We start from the raw sequence: 21,070 nt of genomic DNA on the forward strand, positions 1-21,070 counted from the left end.
CCAGATAAGTAGATCTTTAGTACAAAATTTTTATTGTAGATCTACTTATCTGGAGTAAATAATAATGAACAAAATTTTGTACTAAAGTATTACTGTAACACAAATCTAAAACTACAATAATAATGAACAAAATTTTTATTGTAGTTTTAGATTTGTGTTTTTCTATAATTAATTAGAATAATTCATAGCTATAGTTTGTATGGTCCAATTGTGGTGAATTTTTTATGTTAGACTAATTATTATAGGTTTAAACTATGTTAAAAATTTCATACTCATTAGATCAAGTATAACTTGGCTATAGATTTATTATAATTTAACAAGCATAAACCTAAATAAATCTATAACTAAGTAATACGTGATTCAATGAGTATAATTTTTTTTACTATAACTCAAACATAGAATAATTAGCTCACCATATAAATTTCATCACAATTGGACCATAGAAAATGTAGCTATAATTAGTCTAATTAATTACAGAAAAACATAGATCTAAAGATGTATCAAAAAATTTGTACTAGAACATACTATATTATATATTAGACTTTCGCGAAAGTTGAGAGACCTAAAGTAAACTTTTTCCTTTTTTTTTTTTGAGAATCACACGTCCTCAAAGGAAAAAACAAACAAACAACGAGCCCAGTAAAAGAACAGGGCTTTCTTCCCAGGTCATCCATAAGCCCAAGACGGCCCAACAGGAGAGCTCTGCTTTCTCTCACCGCCTGTCTTCCCCCGCGCGCGATGGCGGCGACTCCGGCGAGCGGCGGCGGCGGCGCGTACTCGTGCGAGACGGCGGAGCGGACCCGCGAGTGGATGGAGGCCCTGGCCGACTTCCTCCGCCGCCACCGCCCGCTCCTCGAGGCCCACGTCGTCAACTTTTTCAAGGTCCTCATTTCCCCTCGTGAATTCTTCGGAGGCTTGTCGGCCGATTGGAGGGTTTGTTTGCTGAGAGTTTGTGTCCTGTGTGGTTCGGCTCGAGCAGGGCAGGTTGTGGGAGCTAGTGGACGCCGAGTGGATGGAGTGCCTCCGGCGGGAGCCCGTCGAGAGCTTGCTCAAGCTGCCATCCGGATGCGTCCAGGTAGCCCAAGTCCATCGTTGCTAGTTTATGCCCTTGCCATTTTGACTTTGATGTATCTTACTTTCTATTGGTTTGAAGGAGCACTGGCCTGCTACACTGCGAGAGTTTGTGCTTACTGCTAGGTCGCTTGTCATTCCACGGGAGCAGAAGGCTCCGCAATCGGTAGGTTTCCTGAATAAATTATCAGACAAACTTGCTAAAGGTTGTTTGTCGTAGTGACTTTCTTTTCCGGGAGGTAGTACATTGAGAATATTGTGTTTCAGCAGCATTTGAGTTTGTGCACTTTATATCCAAGTTCTCTGTAGGCGCTCCACTTGCACAGTCCTGTTGCTTGGTTTCAGTGCACAGAATAATTCACTACATCAGATTAGTTTCCTTAATATTTGTTGGCATTCCATACTTGGATCACCTTACTGTCATTTTGGTTATGAGATTGTCTATTTTTTTCGTTCTGTGATATGCTTTTTTTCCTTGAAAATTTGCAGCTTGTATCTGATATTCATGTAGCCCCAATTGGCACTGTTCTTGCTCAAGGCATGAACTCAAAGAAGAAGCATGAAGTAGGTAATCTGGCCTCATACTGATTTTTGAACTTTCTATGTTATCTTATTTATTTGCAAATATGTTGATGCTTTCATTTGTTATTTGCATTTGTTATTTGCCCTCATGTTTGAAGAAATTGCTTTATTCAGATTGAAAATCTAGCTGCAGTGGTTCATGCAATTGCAAAGAGGTGTGGAGCCAAGACAGTGATTGATGTAGGTTCTGGCCAGGTATGTCATATTTATGCAAGCATCTATGCAATTGTAACCAGATTTCAAGTGGACATAATTGTCTTTCTAATACTTGGACAATTGGCATCCCTCTTGATTCCTTTTGGTTGTGATTATGTTTAGCTTAAACCTTATTTCCTTTTGGTTTTATGATAGTGGACTGCATGAGTGTTTGTGTCCACTAGCAGAACTGTGTAATAATTGGCCTGATTCTATCTTTTGATAGAAGAAGCCGGGTATACAATATCCATTATCTAAAAAAAAGATGTTAGGTTTATGTATTCATCACCAATCCTGAGCAGGAATGTCCCAATCGATCCAGCTAAAATATACTGGTCCTTGAAGAAAGGCCATATGCTTTGCTTTATATATGTCCATGTGCCTTTATTGCATGATACTTTGGAAGTCATGAGCTAAGAAGCCAAATTATGGACTGTTCACTCATTTTCAAATAGTCATAATCTACAAAGAACATGGTCTATATGGGCTTATCTGTTATCTTGTTGACTTTATTTGCAAATTGGAATCAACTGCACAAGTCAAGCCATTTGGTTTTTGTTGTAGACATGTATGGCAATGCCTTGTGTTTTCTGTTTCTGTTAGACGAAAGAAATGATTGACTTTAACCTAGTTTCAGCAGTAATGTGTTATGTCATGTATTTATCTTTTTTCTCATCTTATTTGATATCATCAGGGTTATCTGGCACAGTCTTTGTCTTTTGAGTACCAACTCCCTGTTGTAGCGATAGATGCTTCATCACACCATGCATCAGTTACAATGGCCCGTGCAGAGAGAATAAAGAAGCACTATGCTGCTAAATGGTGCAACCTTCATCAAGTTTACTTTCAGTTCTACTACCTTTGGATTCATATCTAATGGAATGCTATACCTTTCTGCCTCTTATTTTTTGTAGTGTGGAGAAGCAACTGCTCATGGTACCTAGGACTGTCACCTGTCATGTTCTTTCTAGTGACACATTGGCAGCAGTCACGTTAGATGCATGTAAGGATGACCATGGAGGTGAACATGTGAGAGAAACTAAGGCATCTACTAAGAAAATCACTCAAATCCAGGAACTAACTCAGGGCAGCCCTCCATTAATCCTAGCTGGTCTTCATGCATGTGGTGATCTTTCAGTTAACATGCTAAGGTTGTTGTTTGCGAAGTATGAGAACATGGCCATGGAGTGTGGTCCTTTCTCCAAGCTTGCTAAATGTTGCATCTTGAATAAAAGCAGTTTGTACCTTGATGAAAGTCTTTAAAATGTTACTATCTTTTTTAACAGAGTTTTTGTGTCCTGCGAACAAGTAAAAGCATTGGTAAGTGTTGGCTGCTGTTACAACTTGCTTTCTGAGGATTCTAATGAGGACACAGACACCTGCCCTGGTTTTCCTATGAGCAAGGCTGCCAAACTGTCTGAATTGGTGCTTGGGAAAAGCATCCGTGACCTTGCTTGTCAGGTATGATAGCAGTTCATCATCTAAGTGTTGCCTTCTATCTTTTTGAAACATCTCATACTGTTGAAATTTATGTTTGAAGGCACTCAGCATAAACAAGATACTAAGATAGGTATCTGTTTGGTGGGCTTAGATATATAAAATCCTCACAAGCTTAATGAAGCTGTGTTTCCTCTGTGGATACTTATATGGTCTGCAATTTTGTGGCTTAAAACATTATTGTCCTAAATTACAGGATACTTATCTTTGCCTCTGGATACTAATCTGTTTTATGTTAGGTATATGTATTTTTTTTTTGAAAATAAAGGCAGGAGCTCTGCCGCTCAGTTAAGAAGAAAACAGAGTTTTATGTACAATGGCGGCACGTTCAGTGCCCAATAGCACCGGTCATAGGGCCAAACACAAATGCCACAGATCACACACTTGTTTTACCCCGCAATACATATGGCCCTACGCCTCTGAATAATATCCTCCTTTGCTAGATAAGCGACCTGTTCTGCCATTTTGTGTTCATTTTCAAAAATCCTCCTGTCCCTTTCCTTCCATATTAATGTTGCATTATAGAGCTAATTCTTGTCCCAATAAAAGTAAAAATTAATTGCATTATTTTTGTGACATCACTTGTGTGTTAGTTAATTAGTATACTTTGATTGTATCTCTAGAATTGATCAATTGCAAGCATGATTTTTTTATACATTTTTGGTCTACAATACTATTTAAAGATTCATCCTTTGAAATTATTGAATTGTAGTGATATTTTTTTCTATAAAGCTCTTTATTTAATATATTTGTAATCATGTTAGAGCGCAGAGAGATGGAGAAATCTTACCATGGACATCGCACTGCAAAATTTTGATGTACATGCCTTCCGAGCTGCATTTCAAATGGTAAATATTATTATTTCTAAACAAATATCTTGTCAACCTTTTCATTTATATACTTTGGCAGTTTGGCTATTTCACTCAATGCTTTATGTTTGGTCACTTCATTTATCCTCATGTTCAATGTTGTTCACTTGTTCTGAAGAAAGGTTCTGGACATAGTGGACTTGTTCATGAGTATGTTGTTCTTGTTTACCGAGTTGCATTGTATCAGCCGCTAATTCATATAAATTTAGACTTCATGCTATGCATTCTTATCTGTGCTTCAGCAACAGTTTGAGTGTAATATATTCAGCTAGCTTGATGAACATGGCACTGTAAGCTGGGTTATAGACTGGTCACCATCAGCAGCATTTGTGACATTTCCATTTACCTGATGAACATGGCGCTGTAAGCTGCGTTATAGACTGGTCACCATCAGCAGCATGTGACATTCCCATTTACCTTGTTATTTCAACTAGAACTCTGACATATTAGCTCTCTAGGAAAGGTCACATAGTTTATACATTCACCACACATGCTGATACGCTAGCCACACTGCATACCAATTGTTGGTTCTTGTATGACATCAGTGCCAAATGTTTAGGTGTATTATTTTTTGTTTCCTTTTCCTGTTTAGATTACATAGTCACGCCTTGGCCTTGTGCATATGGAAGTGGGTTGATGGTTCATAAATATGTTGAATATAGTTATAGGTTATAAGTTTTTTGGTTTGATAGAACATGAAGGAAAATATCTTTCAGGTTTTCGATTTGTAAACTAGCAATTTGTTTTTGTATCATTCAAATTTATGGCTTCACTTGATTATATGTTTTTGCTCTAGGTACTTGAGAAATATTTTCCAGAAGTCTCAAGGTTGAGTCCATCAATTGGAAGGCAAGGAAAAGCTCTTCGACGTCAGAGGCTTCGGAAAGTTGTGGAATCACAAATGACTACAGAGAAAACTGATAATTTCTCCTCTTCAACTTTAAAGGAACAAAACAAGAACACAAATGATGTTGATTCAGTCATACATGGAGTTGACACAGGGCCAGATGACATCCATCATAATGCATGTCAAAAGTTCACCCTATTCAAAGATTTCACATTATCTGGATTAGGTCGCCTTGGCTGTGGCTCAGTGGAAGACTCACGTCTTCTTGAAATATGGAAGGACGTGCAACCCTTCTCTGTAGGTTTTATCAGGACACCCTTTTTATTATCTATCTTGTAGTATTATTCCAAGTACTGATTATTTTCACTTATTTGTTCATTGTCAATAGAAGCAGAATTATTTGTTATTTATTCCATCTTTGTCTTATACGATGCGTTAGGTAAGTAAGTCCTTGATAGATATTGATAAGTATGCTTGCTGAGGTCATTTCAGTTTTAACACACTACTGTAGAAATCCTTGGAAAGGCCCATCGTGGCTATCAACTTCTTCAATAGTACTTTAAATTGGAAGTACATCACTGTGTTTCTAGTAGGTGTGTTGGTGGAGCTTGTATCAAAAGAGTTATGCAAAGCATAGTAAATTGTTATGTTTTAATACTGGAAGAAGACAAATGCAAGGCAGATTAACAACGCGTGTTTGCTTATATGACAGTAATCTAGAATGAGATAAGTACGATATGTTATGCCTTGCAGTAGTGGAGATATTGTTAAGGTATAAAGGCAAGGGTATTAGTGCAATCTTCTAGTGTAGGGTTTCTCTCTTATGTATCTCATGTACTCTATATATAGTCCCCATTGGGTCCAATTCAATCTCCATTATTTGTAACGGATATCATATATTATATTGTGCTCATACAAACCATATAAACGTGCACAACAGCTAATAAGAAAACATGTCCGTCCAAATGCCTTTCCAACTGCTTTATATTCACAAAATAAAAGCATAGTGGTTGAAATATAACTGCTCCCCACCTGATATTGTAGCACCAAAAGATACACTCTGTATCATATCAAATTTCTAATCTGACTGTTTTTCTTATTCTTGCAGGAATATATAGGTCCCTTTTGGTGCCTTCGAGCTGCTTTGGGTCCACTGGTGGAAACATATATTTTACTTGATCGGTTATTGTATCTTCAAGAGCGAAGCAACCTAGTTGAAGCGATGCTGTTTCCTCTGTTTGATCCTACCATTTCTCCAAGAAACATGGCCGTAATTGCTTGGAAGTTATCTGCAAATTCTTCAGAAGCATGACATGGTAAATCTTCTGATGCCAGGATATGCAGTTGATGGGATGGTGTGTTGGTACGAAACTATCAGCCAGACTATTGTCTTATGGCAGAACTTGTTTGTTCATTAGATTTAGACACAGTTATTGTACTTGCTGTCCTCCCGTATAAAAAAACCCACTGAAGATACTCTTATCTTTGAAATTGTGAGGGCAATGCATTTCCCTTTCAAATCACCTGGTACATGTCTTACTTACCCCCTGAGCTTGTCTATATATACTTCATCCGCTTCTTTGCTGCAACCTAGCTTCTCCCAAAGTATATTTTGCTGCTTGTGTGATGTTCAGATCTTGCAAGAATGTGGCAGGCTATGTAGCCTACTTGAGACTTTCAGTATTTCTGCACAGGTAAGAAAGAAAAACTCAAGTAGACAAGATCTTGCAAATCTAGTTGCAGGAATGTGCAAGATATTGCCCTCGAAGAGTGTGCCTTTATCCACTAAATTCTAGGTCAACAATCTATATCGATTCCATGTCCTTTAGTGCTTGCTTGTTTTTCTGAAGTGATCATGAAACAAGTTGCTATGGAACATTATCTCTCCTGCAATATGTGTATACATGCAAAAACTTGTGACATTATCACTCATTATTGTTACTGCTTGCTAGTTACTCCCTCCAGTTCCATAATTCTTTGTCATTTTGGGCAGCGACAATGTCTCCAAAACTTAGCTTTGACTATAATTTTCTATTACTAGATACAAGATCAACAAATATATATAATTTCATTGAGGTACTTTTAAGACTAATCTGTACATGTGTCTTGGTGCCTTCAAACTAAGTATTTGAGAAGTCATTGATAGTCAAAGTTTTAAAAGTTTAACCTGAACCTTGTCCAAACAACAATAATTATGGAACCGGAGGGAGTAATAGGTATATGTAGAGTGGAATGATCTTTACTTCCATATTATCCACCTGAAAGAAAAATGACATTCAGACAATAGAAACAAGAGAGGATTTTTATTCAGGTACTCCTAGGATTTTGCCTGTCTTGCGTATCCTGGTGCAACTGGTAAAGTTATGTCTAATCACAATAACAGTGATTTGGAGTCAGTTGAGCAGGGTTGGCAGAGAGGGACAAGTGATCGTTTGAACAATGTAAGTTGCCTAACCAAATTGACTATTTACCTACAAATCTTCTGTGACGTGTCATAGAAATCAAATCTAACCACATTGACTATTTACCTGCAAATCTACAAAAAAAAATCAAATCCTGTAGGATCTCTGATGTGACACCACCAATATGGGTAGGCTGAAAGACGACTAGCAGAAGAAGCTGACTTGCATTTTATTGAACATGTGCTGCCCACGTGGTTCCATCAGTATGTGTGTGGTTTCAGGTATGTCATTGCTTTGCTTATCCATGCATGTCATGTGTGCGTGTGTCTGGCCTGTATACATTTTTTAGTGCTTTGGTGATTTGACATACTGTTCTTGTCATATGATCATTTATTTAATGGGGTTTTTTAATTAACCGCTCGAATTGTTTGTAGTCCGCCCAACAATTTGTGAGATTTTTCTACTCTTCTGCTGCAGGCTTGACAGCTTAAAGAAAGAGTTTGGTGAATTGGTACCCCCGCAAAACCTTTCAGATATAATTCTCCATGTTGACCAGTCATTTAATCGGGCTTATTCAACACTCGTGGTTTGATAGTTCAGAGGAAGGTGATGCAATCAGCAGAGGTACTAGGTGTAAACAGGTGTATTCAAAATAATTCTTGGGCCACTGGTAGATGGATAAGATCTGTACTGAGCGTGCTCTCATCATGGTAGCTCATGAGCAACAAGCTGCCATTTGTTGGATGAGATTTTACAATGGAGTTTTACTGACCGAAGCTATATCCTTGCATTGGCTTTCTATCAATCCTGTTACGTTCATCCTTTTTGGCTGTATCACCATGCAATAATTGGCTGCTTTTACTTCCATGTGTCAAATAAACTTTTCCTTACCTGGATTGTATGTGATCTTGAAGGCGAGAGAGCTATGGAATCTACCCTCTTCTTTTGTCCTTGTTTTGCAGAATTTGCCCAGCCGTTGTCATGAGAACGACGGTGCCTGTACTTCCGATGACGGATCAGCGTCAAGGTGGACACTCAGAGCCGTCACAGCCCTTCCGTCCTCAAACCCTTATCCATATCTGCACACCCGGAGGCGTGCGGTGAAGCCATCGGTCAATTCCAGCTGCTTTTCACCGATGCAGCCAGCAGTGGCGGAGAGAGGTAATGAATGGCACACAGCTCTTGACCTGGAAGCTCCCAGCCTCGTGCTGGGCCACGGTGGCGCGATGGACTGATGGTAGCCAGCCAATATCTCATGGTGAGATCTTGAGCATCGTTTTAATCGGGAATATGCGAGGAAAGACTGTTCTCCAGGCGCGCGCCTGGCGCGAGCTGATTGGTTGGTTTAGGTTAAAGTTACTGGAAATGGGGTGTTAGGCCGTGCAGAGAGGGGGGAGGGGGGGCGGGTATGTGGATGAGGTTTCTGCTGTTGCTGTCAGGCCCATTTCCAGGTCACTCTCAGATTGGTTAGAGAGGTAGTAGAGGTAGAGCAGGCGGGCATAAATTCCCCCATTATTGTCTGTTTTTATCGCGAAGGTCTTGCAAGAACAGTTGGTGTCTACTTCTTAGATTGGATAGATCTGCGGAATGGCATCTCTCCATTTGTGTGCCGCCATCTTATCGCCGCTATCTCTTTTTTTTTCGACAGGAAATATGTGCCGAAAAGGATTTTCACTGCCTTTTGGGGATTGCTTGACTTCGTCCAAGACGACCGAACGTGGAGAGGATGAGCTTTCGAAGGAGCCACGGCCGCACTCACTTGCTGCAAAGTGTTGTGGGTTAGGTTGGTTGTGAGTGGCTTTGATCATGGAGCGTGTACTGGTGACTTGACTGGCAGAGGAATAATCTCCGATTCTTGGCACTGGACTGGACACCGGAGAGAATTGAGATGTACTACTACTACTTCCCTTCCATGGGGGGTTCGTCAATTTCAGACGACCGGCCGGTCCTGTGTGGCTGCAGAAATTCCAAAGGTGATCTATGGTTTTTACTACTTTGTAACAGTGTTTATATATATATATATATATACTACTTTGTAACAGTGTTTTCTCTCTCTATCTCTATATATATAATCATTATCAAAATTAATTCTTTCTCCAAATATGCATTTTTTTTTGTTCTGTTGACAGGGGCTGATTGTGACTGCTTTGTCGCGACGTGAGCCTGGGCGTTGCGTTGGAGAGAGAGAGAGAGAGAGGGAGGGAGTTGGGAGGAAGGATGGGATGGCAAGGCGTTTGCTGGATGGGGTCACGTGATGCGTCTGCGCAGCGCAACGGCCGGGCCGGTGCCGGTGCCGGTGCCGGTGCCGCCGCGGCGACGGGATCGCGCGCGCGTGGTTGGTGTGACGGCGCGGCGCGCCGCGCGCGTGGCCAACCTTGAGCTTATGCATCACATGCAGGCGGCTGGGGACGTGCGTGAGCGTGATCCCCTCCCCACCCCCACCCCCGGGCGGCTGCGGCTGCGTGCGCTTGCTTCTCACCGAGAAGAAAATGGCGGCCGGCCCAGGGCAGCTCCGGGCGCGTCACGGCTTCGACGCCCGATCGGGCAGCCGTTGCGCGTCCGTCGCCACAGCTTGGGGGGCCGCGTGTCGACTTCTCTGCCACGCCACGTGTCTGCGTGAGAGGCGTTGTATAAGGTCGTAGTCGTCCTAGCACACCCAAATCTCGAGGGATTCTACGGGAAATCCTCCTGTGTCTAGTGTCTACCTGGGTGATGTTTTAAAATTCATCAAAAGATTTGGGTTATGTTTTAAACTCGGATTTTTGAATTAACAGTTGTTATATCTTTGTTACCACGTATCGTGTGGGACGTGATGCAAGTGTCATGGATTTTGTGCCAAATGGCCTATACTCAGGCCTTGTTTAGTTCCCAAAAAATTTTGCAAAATTTTTCAGATTTTCCGTCACATCGAATCTTTAGACACATGCATGAAGTGTTAAATATAGACAAAAATAAAAACTAATTACACAGTTTGGTCGAAATTGACGAGACGAATCTTTTGAGCCTAGTTAGTCCATAATTGGACAATATTCGTCAAATACAAACGAAAAAGCTACAGTGTCCATTTTGCAAAATATTTTGGAACTAAACAAGGCCTCAGGAATGTTAAGAGGCCGAAACATAGTTAGCTAGATGTCTACTATAGGGCTTGTTTAGTTCATCCTAAAAGCCAAAATTTTTTTAAGATTCTCCATCACATCGAATCTTGTAGCTAGGGATGAAAACGGTACGGATATTGTCCGATCGTATTCGAGACCGTATTCGTTTAGAGAGGTTCAGATCTGTCCGTATTCGTGTCCGACTATTCAACATCCGGTACCGTATCCGAATATTTAAATCGTATATTTATGATGTCGACATCTAATCCTATCTTATCCGACATGGTTGATATTATCCGTATTCGAATCCGAATCCGACCAGAAATATGAAAACAAATATGATATCAGTGATATCCGTCCGTATCCGATCCGTTTTCATCCCTACTTGCAGCACATGCATGGAACATTAAATATAGATGAAAATAAAAAAACTAATTGTACGGTTTGTCTGTAAATCACGAGATGAATTTTTTAAACCTAGTTACTTTATGATTAGAAATGTTTGTCAAATAAAATGAAAATGTTATAGTATCAAAATTCAAAAAAAATTGAATCTAAACAAGACCTATGTCTAACATATTATAAAAGTGGTGTAAATAAGTACATAGCTGGACTACTCGTGAAGTACATGTGTGAACGGAGCCCGGTATACGGTCCTCATCCGATCGCCAGCTTTAAGCACGAGGTGGGTGAGAGGAGAACGGTCTTGGCAGACTCTCTCTCTCTCACCCAAGCGCCAGGTCATGCTGCCAGGAATGAGCTGACGAACGACAGTGCCAGCTAGCTAGCATGCATGCCGAGCAGCATGAAAACGAATTTACGAGTTGGGCCTTGTTTAGTTCCAAAAAAATTTTGTAAAATTTTTCAGATTCTCCGTCACATCAAATCTTTAGACGTATGCATAGAGTATTAAATATAGACGAAAATAAAAGCTAATTGCACAGTTAGGTCGGAATTGATGAGACGAATTTTTTGAGCCTAGTTAGTTCATGATTGGATAATATTTGTCAAATACAAACGAAAGTGCTACTATTCATATTTTACAAATTTTTTGAACTAAACAAGGCCTTGATGAAGCAGCCTTTGGGTATTATTATATGCTGCGTTGCGTCAGTTGGAGTTTTGTGGCTAACGAAATCAGAACGCGCTGCCATGATCGATGTTTTTTTTATTCTTTTTATATAGAGTGAAACGCACCATGTCACCGCCGTCTGAACCCGTTCGCATCACGGTCCTTGTGTTTCCACTTTTTTTTAAACAAAAACTCACAACTCAACATATTTATTTAATTTGATTCGATGATTAAAAAAGCATATTTAAGTTGATTCAATCTCCTATCAATTTGACCTGATGTTTGGCTCGAGTCAGGCTTGGGCCGAACAAAAACTATGCACGTAGTTTGAACTCTATGCACATAGTTTCCAAAACATTGGAAACCAAGTGAAACTCCACTAGGAGCATTCCGTTTTATCCACATGTGTTGGAAACCGAATGAAACTCCACTGAAAGGGGTAACACTATGCGACACTTAAATGTTGAGCCTATAAATTCATGAAATAAAACTATGCACTGTAGATTTTATTTTATTTCATCACCCCTGCATATATTTAGCTCAGGTGTCATTTTCAAAAAAAGTAGCTAAGTTTCTTATGGTGGAACTTATCAACCGAATTTGGATCTCCTACTTGGTGAGGGTGCTCCATTTACAACTAATTATTCTTTTAGTGACTAGTACGTGCATGTGTTGAGTTTGTCAATCTAGTCTCTCCATTGTGCTCGTGAGGGTCGATTGTGTATGCAGATGTTCATAGGGGTGAGCGTTTGCATACATGAGGGTCTCTGCTTATACCTTGTTTTGAAAAAAAAATCCTGCTTGTACTTGCACCTGCTGACAATAATTAAGACACCGGGTACCAGGCTATATTCTTTTGTAAAATATTTCATAATAATGTTTATGAGTTATGATTCTCTAATATATATATAGCTGCAACATGACAGTCGAACCTTTCAGTTTCCTTCAAAAGTATTAAACATTTGACTTGAAGGAGTAGGCCAGCCACACCCTAGCTGACAAATGGTGCACTTGCTTGTACATCCTTTGGTGGATAACAAATCCAGCCCTTTTCAGTTTGGTTCCAAGGCGCGCTTCGTATTTTACATATATTCCTTTAGTTCTTGGTCACTCCTTTTCTTTTACACACACATATATATTTCAGGGAAATTTCCTTGTGGTGCCATATATATGTGGAGATGGAGAGAGCTGTGAACAACACATTGTAGCATCTACTAGTCCCTTTGTACTGACCTGGAAAGTGCTGCCCTTATTTGTGGAATGAAAAGGCAAAATGGGAAGAGGTGGAAAAAAGGATAAAAAGGGATAGATGAGAAGCTTGAGGGTGACCCACCACCTAAACCACCTTATAAACCCCTCTTCCAAACTAGCCATCACATGACACAAGCACACAACTCGATCAGTTCCTCTTGGCTAGCTACTAGGCTAGCTAGCTAGTTTCCTCCTTCCTCCAACCCCTCTTTTTCATCTCATCTCTCTCTCTCTCTCATCTCCTATTGATGTTTATTTTCTCTGGTCTCACAACTTGAGAGACTTGTGAAAAGAAACTGAAATACAGAGAGATAGAGATCATGTCGATGAGCTTCTTGAGCATGGTGGAGGCGGAGCTGCCACCGGGGTTCCGGTTCCACCCGAGGGACGACGAGCTCATCTGCGACTACCTGGCGCCCAAGCTCGGCGGCAAGGTCGGCTTCTCCGGCCGCCGGCCACCCATGGTCGACGTCGATCTCAACAAGGTCGAGCCATGGGATCTCCCCGGTGAGTCCACAAGTCCGGCCATCGATCGGTACATATGCATGCATCTTCTCTAAATAAAAAAAAAGTGTGAAAGTTTGCTAGCTAGCTCCTTTCTCTGTCTTCTCTTTGTCGATGACTTAGCTGCTTGCACCAGTCGATGTCTAGAGAGAGAATGAAAGAGACGATAGATACAGAAATTATTCCCCATGGACAATTAACAGTGATCCTTCAAATTGTTTATTTATTTATTCTAGTGCAATATATCCATGATCTAAATCCACAGCCTCTTATTTGTTCTGCCTTTTGGTTATTGATTTCCAAAAAGAATTAGCTACTTGGGATCCTCTGTTGCTTCAGCGTCAAGAAACACCGTTAGTCCCCAATGTGCTGCACTGCTGCTGTTCATACACTAAATTGCACCCTTTTGTTTTTTTTTTCTTCACCAAGGATAATATCGCCGTTACTACCTAATTAAACCCCTATATGATCTCGTTTTCAAACATATAATCATCTCCTTTTCTTCGTCTTCTCGCGTATATACTTTTTATTTTTGTTATGACGAACTTGGTGATGCCTCTCCTTTAATTCAATAACTATGACTAGTTGTCCTTAAGTTGAAGGTCAAAATTATTAAGCAGTAGGTACACATCATAATTGAAATACGTACATACTATCGATTTATTTTTGTTCTTCTGCTACAGTTTTTAAATTTGCATATAATTACTTGTATGTCTGTATTTCTGAACCTTCTATAATATCAATGTCACAATCAGAGTACGCATACTCGATATATATATACAGAGAAGACTACAATAATAAGCTAAGCGAGAGTCTTTTTCCAAAAAGGAAAGTACACATAGATGATAGATCTACACATAGTTCTTGGCATTTTCAATAACTAAAGAATAATTGGAGTACAGATAGATCTGCTGCCTGCTTTTATTCGCGTGTTATTATAAATAGATAGATATATGTGCTCATGTTATTTTATCTGCGAGAGGACTGCATACACTACTAGCATTAGGCAAATATTGTTTACAATCAATTTGGGCAATTTCATGAAAAAAGAAATCTGTATACTACTAATTAGTTTATGGGAAGCATGAAGGGATGACGATGTGACGAATACCGTGACGGCATCACATGACGGAGAGTAGTAGAAATATTCTCATAATATCCATTTGGTGAGGGGGTAGAAAAATGCTCTCACTTAGTTGTACTTCGGCATTATATTATTTTCCTTTTTCTGCAACGAGAAACAATATATATATTCCATTTAATTACTACATACTTTACGTCCAACTTTCTAACGTCTCGTCAACGAATCTTGTCTACAACCTCTTTCAGTTTGGCTCCAAATTATTAAAATGCTTTGTATCAAGGCCTTTGCGTGCGTTCGTTGTAGATACTCTCTCATCAGCTTGCATCAGTAAAGTAATACTTTGCAAAACTATATTAATTTTTTTTTTCAAATGATGGTAGATGTTACTGCTTTATTTGTCTGCTTTATAAAGAAAAATACATGGCTTGAGTAGTTCTTTATATTCATGTATTACGTACTCACGTAGCTAGCAAGATAAAATAAAATTTGCAAAAAAAATTCGGGGCAAAAATTTTGGCGTCGCCCGGGTTCGAACCGGAGACCTTCAGTGTGTTAGACTGACGTGATAACCAACTACACCACGACACCGTTCGATGTAGCACTCGTTAAGTTTTACTATTAGTAATTAATATTTTATTGCTACTATACACATCGATCAATATATGCTCTCAGCTCCTGCTGGCCTTTCAAACTATTAGTGCACATCAGAAAGCAACAAACTGCAAATCACGTCTTACGCATGAGATCTCAGATTCCCATCACACACACACACACATGCATGCATGCATGACACACCGGCCCTCTGTGTGGACCGCACACGTGTCCCTCCCTCTTGTGAATTGATGCCCGGATGCACTACTACACTAGTGCTAGCAGAAGGTCCCAAGCTATGGGCAGCAGCAGGCAACACCACCCATGCTATTTCTAGCAGTGGCTCCAAACCTCACCATCCAGCATGTATTCCAGTAGATAGCTAGCCAACCACTTTCTACTCACAGTGAGTGTGAGTGTGACCACAACCACACAAGGTGATCCCCATCCATCAACAATCCAACACATGCATGTTGTACAATCACTGCCCATGAATAGCTTTTCCTACCGGCCAGTGCCAAGACTGACTTTTGTGAAAAATTAAAAAGGGGAGGAGGGGTGGAAGAAATGAAAGAGGCTGACTTCTAAAATTAAATCTGTGGTCTTATCGAGACGCGTGTCCGTGTCAATGTCGAAAGATGCGCCTTTTTCGACGAAGAAAGTTTTTATTAAATTCTCAAGAGTATTACATCAAGTGATACATCAAGGTGGACTCTGCCTATCAAGAAATTACAATAAACCAAAAAAATGAATAGAAGATCGACATATTCTAGCGACTACCAATTAATTTGTAAATTAACTAGGTCACCATATGTGCTATGTGAAGCTAGCTTCTGCAGAATAGCCTAAGTATGTATGCGGCCACAAGGATGAGAGATGAGTGCACACAAGAGAAAACATAAAAACATCTCTACATATATATCATATCAACATTCTGCCATAGAGATCAACTGATCACTGAATTTGTGTTGTTTGCTACCTTCTTCTTCTTCTATGGACAGTGGCGGCATCAGTGGGGCCACGGGAGTGGTACTTCTTCAGCCTCAAGGACCGGAAGTACGCGACGGGGCAGCGGACGAACCGGGCGACGGTGTCGGGCTATTGGAAGGCGACGGGGAAGGACCGGGTGGTGGCGCGGCGAGGGGCGCTGGTGGGGATGAGGAAGACACTGGTGTTCTACCAGGGGAGGGCGCCCAAGGGCAGGAAGACCGAGTGGGTGATGCATGAGTACAGGATGGAGCCTGCTCTTGACCCATCCTCATCCTCCAACTTCTCCTCCAACTCCAAGGTAAATATAATTCAGTTCTAGTACAATATAATGTTCATTACTGCTAGCTAGTACAGTTAGTTATTAAGTGTACAATCCTATATATATATATATATATATATATATATATATATATATATATGACACGTTTTATTTACACGTACGAGTAACTACTCCTACTTACGGGCGGACGGAAGGGCTAGTGAGTCCCGCAGACGTATCTAACGGGAACGGGAAACATCGGGCGTACGGCCCGTTAGCTTGACTAACGGGTTTCCGTGAGCTGCTCCTGAGGGTACGTACAGATGCTGCTGGTATATGCTTTCTGTGAATAAAGTATGGACACATACTTTAATAAATAAACAGGTATATTTGCATATATGTATTTGCGAGTAGATTTATATACATATAAAATTTGATTATAGAGTATATATAGCGATAGGAGTACAAATTTAAAATAGTATATGGACATACTTTGTGACACATGTAAACATACTTCTTTACGAGTATCAGTACATACACATTAAAATAAGTGTCTAACACTAATAAATGAGGATTGAGGAGAAAAAATGGTATGCTAGTATGCGTGCATACTTTTGATGATCTAGTAGATTATATGGTGTATACAATTCTGAGGAGTATTTGTACATCTTTTTATAAGGGAGTAAAATAGTCTATATTAACTATTATGTTCTATCCGAAGATTTAAATGACAAGTATGGATGGTCTTTCCAGCATGCACATTCCGAAGACAAGAATCTGAAAGTTTTTGTGACAATTAGTCCATGAATGCAAGAGGAACTTCTTATTAATACATAGCACACTGCATGCAGCCAGCAGTCAGGCTTGATTGCAAGCAAATTGAAAAACCATTATTTTAATCCTAGCAAGTATGAAGTGATACTCTAATCAATGAAGAAGTATTCAACAATACACTAATAGAAAAACCACAGCGGGCAGTGGATGCGGATTGGAGCAGCTTTACGCGGACCTGACCAGCTTGTTGTTTAGATTAAACAAAGTATGAATACATACCATGGCTGCAAGAAGTATCCATACATACTCGAGTATGTAGGCATACTATACTAAGCAAGTTCGCTTTGTCAGGTATTCCAACGGTAATTATCCACTTTGTTGGCTGCCATTAGTTCAAAAAATGTAGGTTTGGAAACTGCATGAATTAACTTTATTAAATTGCATATGTTGCTTATTTGGAAAGCTTCTTCAGAACCTAAAAAAGAAGTATGTATGGATACGATAATCGGAAAAAAGTACCTATCAATACTCCAATCTAATCTGAGAATAGTATAAACCAATACTCTATGTGGTTTGGAACAAAGTATCAACTAGCAAATTAGTGCTTGAAAAAATAATCTTGTGAATCAAAATTATCGAATAATACAATACCATATCCCTCAATGATTTCCACAAGACAAAAAATGCTGAATGAACCGCATAAAATTAGCATTAGCAATGCGACAAAAACAAGGTCAATTAAATAAATTACCCTGGGTTTGCAAGTGCAAGGGCATTGAATTGGAATAAACAAATAGATCACAGCAGGACGTACTGTCTCAACAAAACCTGGATTCCATCGACTGGAAGTTGTGTCGAATGCCCGATCCAAGAGGCAGCACCGCCACACCCAACCTAGATTGCTCGGCCGGATCTGCTGGGGCAGCCCTTTCTGAGCCTTGCCACGACCCTCGTCGAGATCGAGAAGGATGGAGGGGAGGCTGCCTTCACCTAGGGAGGGTTCGCTGTCGACGCCAATAAGGTGGAGGGGCACCACTACACAGGGCAGATGGAGAACCACCGCCACGAACAGGGATAGGGCAGGGCCGCGCCGCCGAGGGTCGAGGGAGGGGCAGCGCCGCGCACCGCGAGGGCCATCGATGGTGGTTAGAGCCCGCCGCTGCCGCCATCGGAGGGGAGGGGAGGGAAGGGGCGTGGACGCGAGCAAGGACGAACAAGAGCAGGGACGGCGGCATGGGGAAAGACGGAAGAGCGGAGGGCCTGGTGCTCGAGATTGAGGACAACACGTTAACGGGTATGGACATGTGGTAGAACACCCGATAAGCCAGATTCGTGTACGAGGTGAACGCCGTCATCGGCCCGTTATTTGGGTCACACGCGGAACTGCTTGACGCTACTCGGCGGTGGTGCGTGTAACTACTCGTACGTGTATGATGGAGATATATATATATATATATATATATATATATATAGAGAGGATTCTGTTTGACAATGTATTGGCACTCTTCATCATTACTTATCATATAGTCCACTTGTCCACTTGTACTTTTATTTAAGGAGTATCCAAGTTGTGTTGCTTGATCATCCTTAATTTGTGCTATAACTCCTATAACTTTTTAAGACGGTTTGTCAAGATATATGTGTCACCTCTTTCTTTGTTTAAATAAATAAATATATGTGTGCCATTTAATAAGGAGGTAGTGAACCCAACAGTTAGCTTTAGATGTCTGCCCAATCAATCAGAATAAAATTGATTGCATATAGCTATACTATACATAGGTACAGACTGGATGTGAGGTAGCTAGATTGCACATTAATAATTCTATAAAGAGACGACTTGTAGTGTGGGCATATTTCCTACTGAACAGTCCTTGTCAAGACTTTTGTCACACTGTTCATATGAGATGGACATCTCTACTTGTCTCTTTCTCTACGTTTTTTTAATTATATGGAGTTCTTTATGTTTATGTGTTTGATACTTTGCCATGATATTTTATTTTTTTATGGATTCTTACCCATTAGTATATTTCTTGACCAAAATATAATGGCCTTTTGCACCGCTTCACCGGTCCACTCATTTATCACATCACACCAATACCGTGGTTTAATGAATGTAGACATTTAAATAAAAATAGGAAGAATGTTGTTTACTCTTGGCACACATACAGTTGCTAAGAAATGACAACATGAATACTGTACTTGTTGTTTTTTAATAACTGTATATCATCAGGATACAAATTAGTAATCATCAAGATACAAATATATGTAAACTTCATTGTTCCTTTCTTTACTAATTGTTTCTTTATTAACTAATTGTATATTATCAAGATACAAACCCATGCTTTCATTGTTACAAGAATTTGTATCTTGATAATTGTTGCTTTCTTTACTAATTGTATATCATGGAGAAAAGTCCTAAATTCTTGTAAGGTTTCTTCAATAATCATCAAGATAGACTAAATTAACCAAGAAAGAGATTATTGTTAGTCATTGGTCAGTCCAAGTGATTAATAAGACTCCATTCAATGAACTAACCAATGCTTTCATTCATCCTCCTCTGTCACCAACAGGATGAAGATTGGGTGCTATGCAGAGTCATCTGCAAGAAGAAACTAGCAGGAGGAGGTGGCAGCTCCAAGGCATCAAGGAGCCTGGTCTGCAATGGCAGCCGTGAGGCTGCGCCAACCACCTCGCCACCACTGCCAGCCCTCATGGACACCACCCTAGCACAGCTCCAGGCCGCCATGAACACCACCACCACCACCGGCGCCGGCGCACTTGAGCAGGTGCCCTGCTTCTCCAGCTTCAACAACAACATTGCCAGCAACAGCAACGGCAATGGCAACAGCGCTGCTGCTACTGCAGCAGCAGTAGCTCAGCCATGCTACCTGCCCATGGCCACAGGCGGCAGCCATGGCATGATGAGCTACCTGGACCATGGCCTGCTGCCTGAACTGGGCAGCTGCTTTGATCCTCTCAACAGCGACAAGAAGCTGCTCAAGGCAGTGCTGAGCCAGTTCGGCGGTGACGTGGTGCCAAGCCTGCAGCATGAGATGGCTGCCGCTGCCACTGCCACTTCCACTTGGATGAATCACTTCTAGGAAAATCAATTCAGCAAACCTAAGTACTATGTTGTTGGTGATATATTGCATATATGAGAGATATATATACATATTGTGTGGTGAAACATTTATGTGTGAGTAGTAGAGGATGCAACATTTTTTCTGCCTATCGATTCAGATGAGGCAAGGAAAATTAGGAGTAAAACTCTGTAATGGCTGTTGTTGAAGTGTGTATATTCAGATGCAGAGGTATGTCATGAGTGATGAGGAGAATTTCAGATTGATCATTTACAATAATTCACATATGACACCCCGTCTCTCTCTCTCTCTCTCTCTCTCTCTCTCTCTCTGGGTCTCTGTACATTCATAGTAACAGAACAGTGCCTGTGTAAATACAATAATTCAGAATGCAGAGGATGGCATCCGGATGCAGTACCTGTCCAAATCCAATCATGCTATTTATTCAGGAAAGTAGGCATGACAGTCACATCCAAGCATGATCTCTTCTTTACTATCATTCTGATGTATTGCTAAAATGACAAGCATACTAATCAAGCAGTAAGTTGATAGTTCCTGGCTTTCCACTGCACTATTCCTGATATGCTGCTATCCAACTGCAAAATCAAGTGACCCACTGACGACCTGTCACCTGTGTGCTTCATTGCACCTTTCAGAAAGAAGCCATCCTAATTGATGCTCTTGCTGGACCTTATGTCATAAACACTGGTACTGGTACACATATAAATACACTGTCCTGTACACCTTTCGCAATCGTCTTGTAACAGTAGGTAGGATTTGCAAGAGCAAATGGTTGAAAACAAAGAGCTCTCGTCTCTGTACTTGCATCATCAAAGGTGGCAGTTTCTAGATACTGAAACGTCTTTACGTCCAAAGAAAAAAAAAAGATACTGAAACGTCCCAA

General features: G+C 40.6%; 2 protein-coding genes and 1 non-coding gene across 7 annotated transcripts; 2 read left to right on the plus strand and 1 right to left on the minus strand.

The window, feature by feature from the left end:
* LOC8070142 (protein RRNAD1) lies at nucleotides 679–10,261 on the plus strand. 5 transcript variants are annotated; one of them, XM_021446314.1, is made up of 16 exons: nucleotides 679–882; nucleotides 980–1,075; nucleotides 1,154–1,237; nucleotides 1,561–1,635; nucleotides 1,768–1,848; nucleotides 2,543–2,670; nucleotides 2,763–3,014; nucleotides 3,135–3,309; nucleotides 4,110–4,193; nucleotides 5,011–5,358; nucleotides 6,170–7,502; nucleotides 7,624–7,744; nucleotides 7,941–8,087; nucleotides 8,426–8,721; nucleotides 9,112–9,436; nucleotides 9,593–10,261. In XM_021446314.1, the coding sequence occupies exons 1-11, from the start codon at nucleotides 739–741 to the stop codon at nucleotides 6,371–6,373; spliced, it is 1,671 nt and encodes a 556-aa protein (XP_021301989.1). In that variant the 5' UTR covers nucleotides 679–738; the 3' UTR covers nucleotides 6,374–7,502; nucleotides 7,624–7,744; nucleotides 7,941–8,087; nucleotides 8,426–8,721; nucleotides 9,112–9,436; nucleotides 9,593–10,261. The 5 variants fall into 5 exon arrangements, with proteins under 5 accessions (XP_021301989.1, XP_021301990.1, XP_021301987.1 ...); XM_021446315.1 differs by having other exon boundaries at nucleotides 7,941–7,974; nucleotides 8,059–8,721; XM_021446312.1 differs by having other exon boundaries at nucleotides 7,941–8,721.
* On the plus strand, nucleotides 12,917–20,453 carry LOC110429792 (NAC domain-containing protein 21/22-like). Its single transcript, XM_021446389.1, has 3 exons — nucleotides 12,917–13,391; nucleotides 16,065–16,351; nucleotides 19,657–20,453. Exons 1-3 carry the CDS (start codon nucleotides 13,205–13,207, stop codon nucleotides 20,185–20,187), a joined length of 1,005 nt encoding a protein of 334 aa, XP_021302064.1. The 5' UTR covers nucleotides 12,917–13,204; the 3' UTR covers nucleotides 20,188–20,453.
* TRNAV-AAC lies at nucleotides 14,987–15,060 on the minus strand. Its single transcript has one exon. It is a non-coding gene; the product is annotated as a tRNA-Val (tRNA).

The sequence above is a fragment of the Sorghum bicolor genome, chromosome 8 (assembly GCF_000003195.3).
Source record: "Sorghum bicolor cultivar BTx623 chromosome 8, Sorghum_bicolor_NCBIv3, whole genome shotgun sequence".
Taxonomy (NCBI): domain Eukaryota; kingdom Viridiplantae; phylum Streptophyta; class Magnoliopsida; order Poales; family Poaceae; genus Sorghum; species Sorghum bicolor.

Coding starts and splice junctions, on each gene's coding strand:
- LOC8070142 (XM_021446312.1), top strand. CDS start 739: ATGGCGGCGACTCCGGCGAGCGGCGGCGGCGGCGCGTACTCGTGCGAG. Junction 1,076..1,153: donor TGCCATCCGGATGCGTCCAG/GTAGCCCAAGTC, acceptor ATTGGTTTGAAG/GAGCACTGGCCTGCTACACT. Junction 2,671..2,762: donor AAGCACTATGCTGCTAAATG/GTGCAACCTTCA, acceptor TATTTTTTGTAG/TGTGGAGAAGCAACTGCTCA.
- LOC110429792 (XM_021446389.1), top strand. CDS start 13,205: ATGTCGATGAGCTTCTTGAGCATGGTGGAGGCGGAGCTGCCACCGGGG. Junction 13,392..16,064: donor CGAGCCATGGGATCTCCCCG/GTGAGTCCACAA, acceptor TTCTATGGACAG/TGGCGGCATCAGTGGGGCCA. Junction 16,352..19,656: donor ACTTCTCCTCCAACTCCAAG/GTAAATATAATT, acceptor TGTCACCAACAG/GATGAAGATTGGGTGCTATG.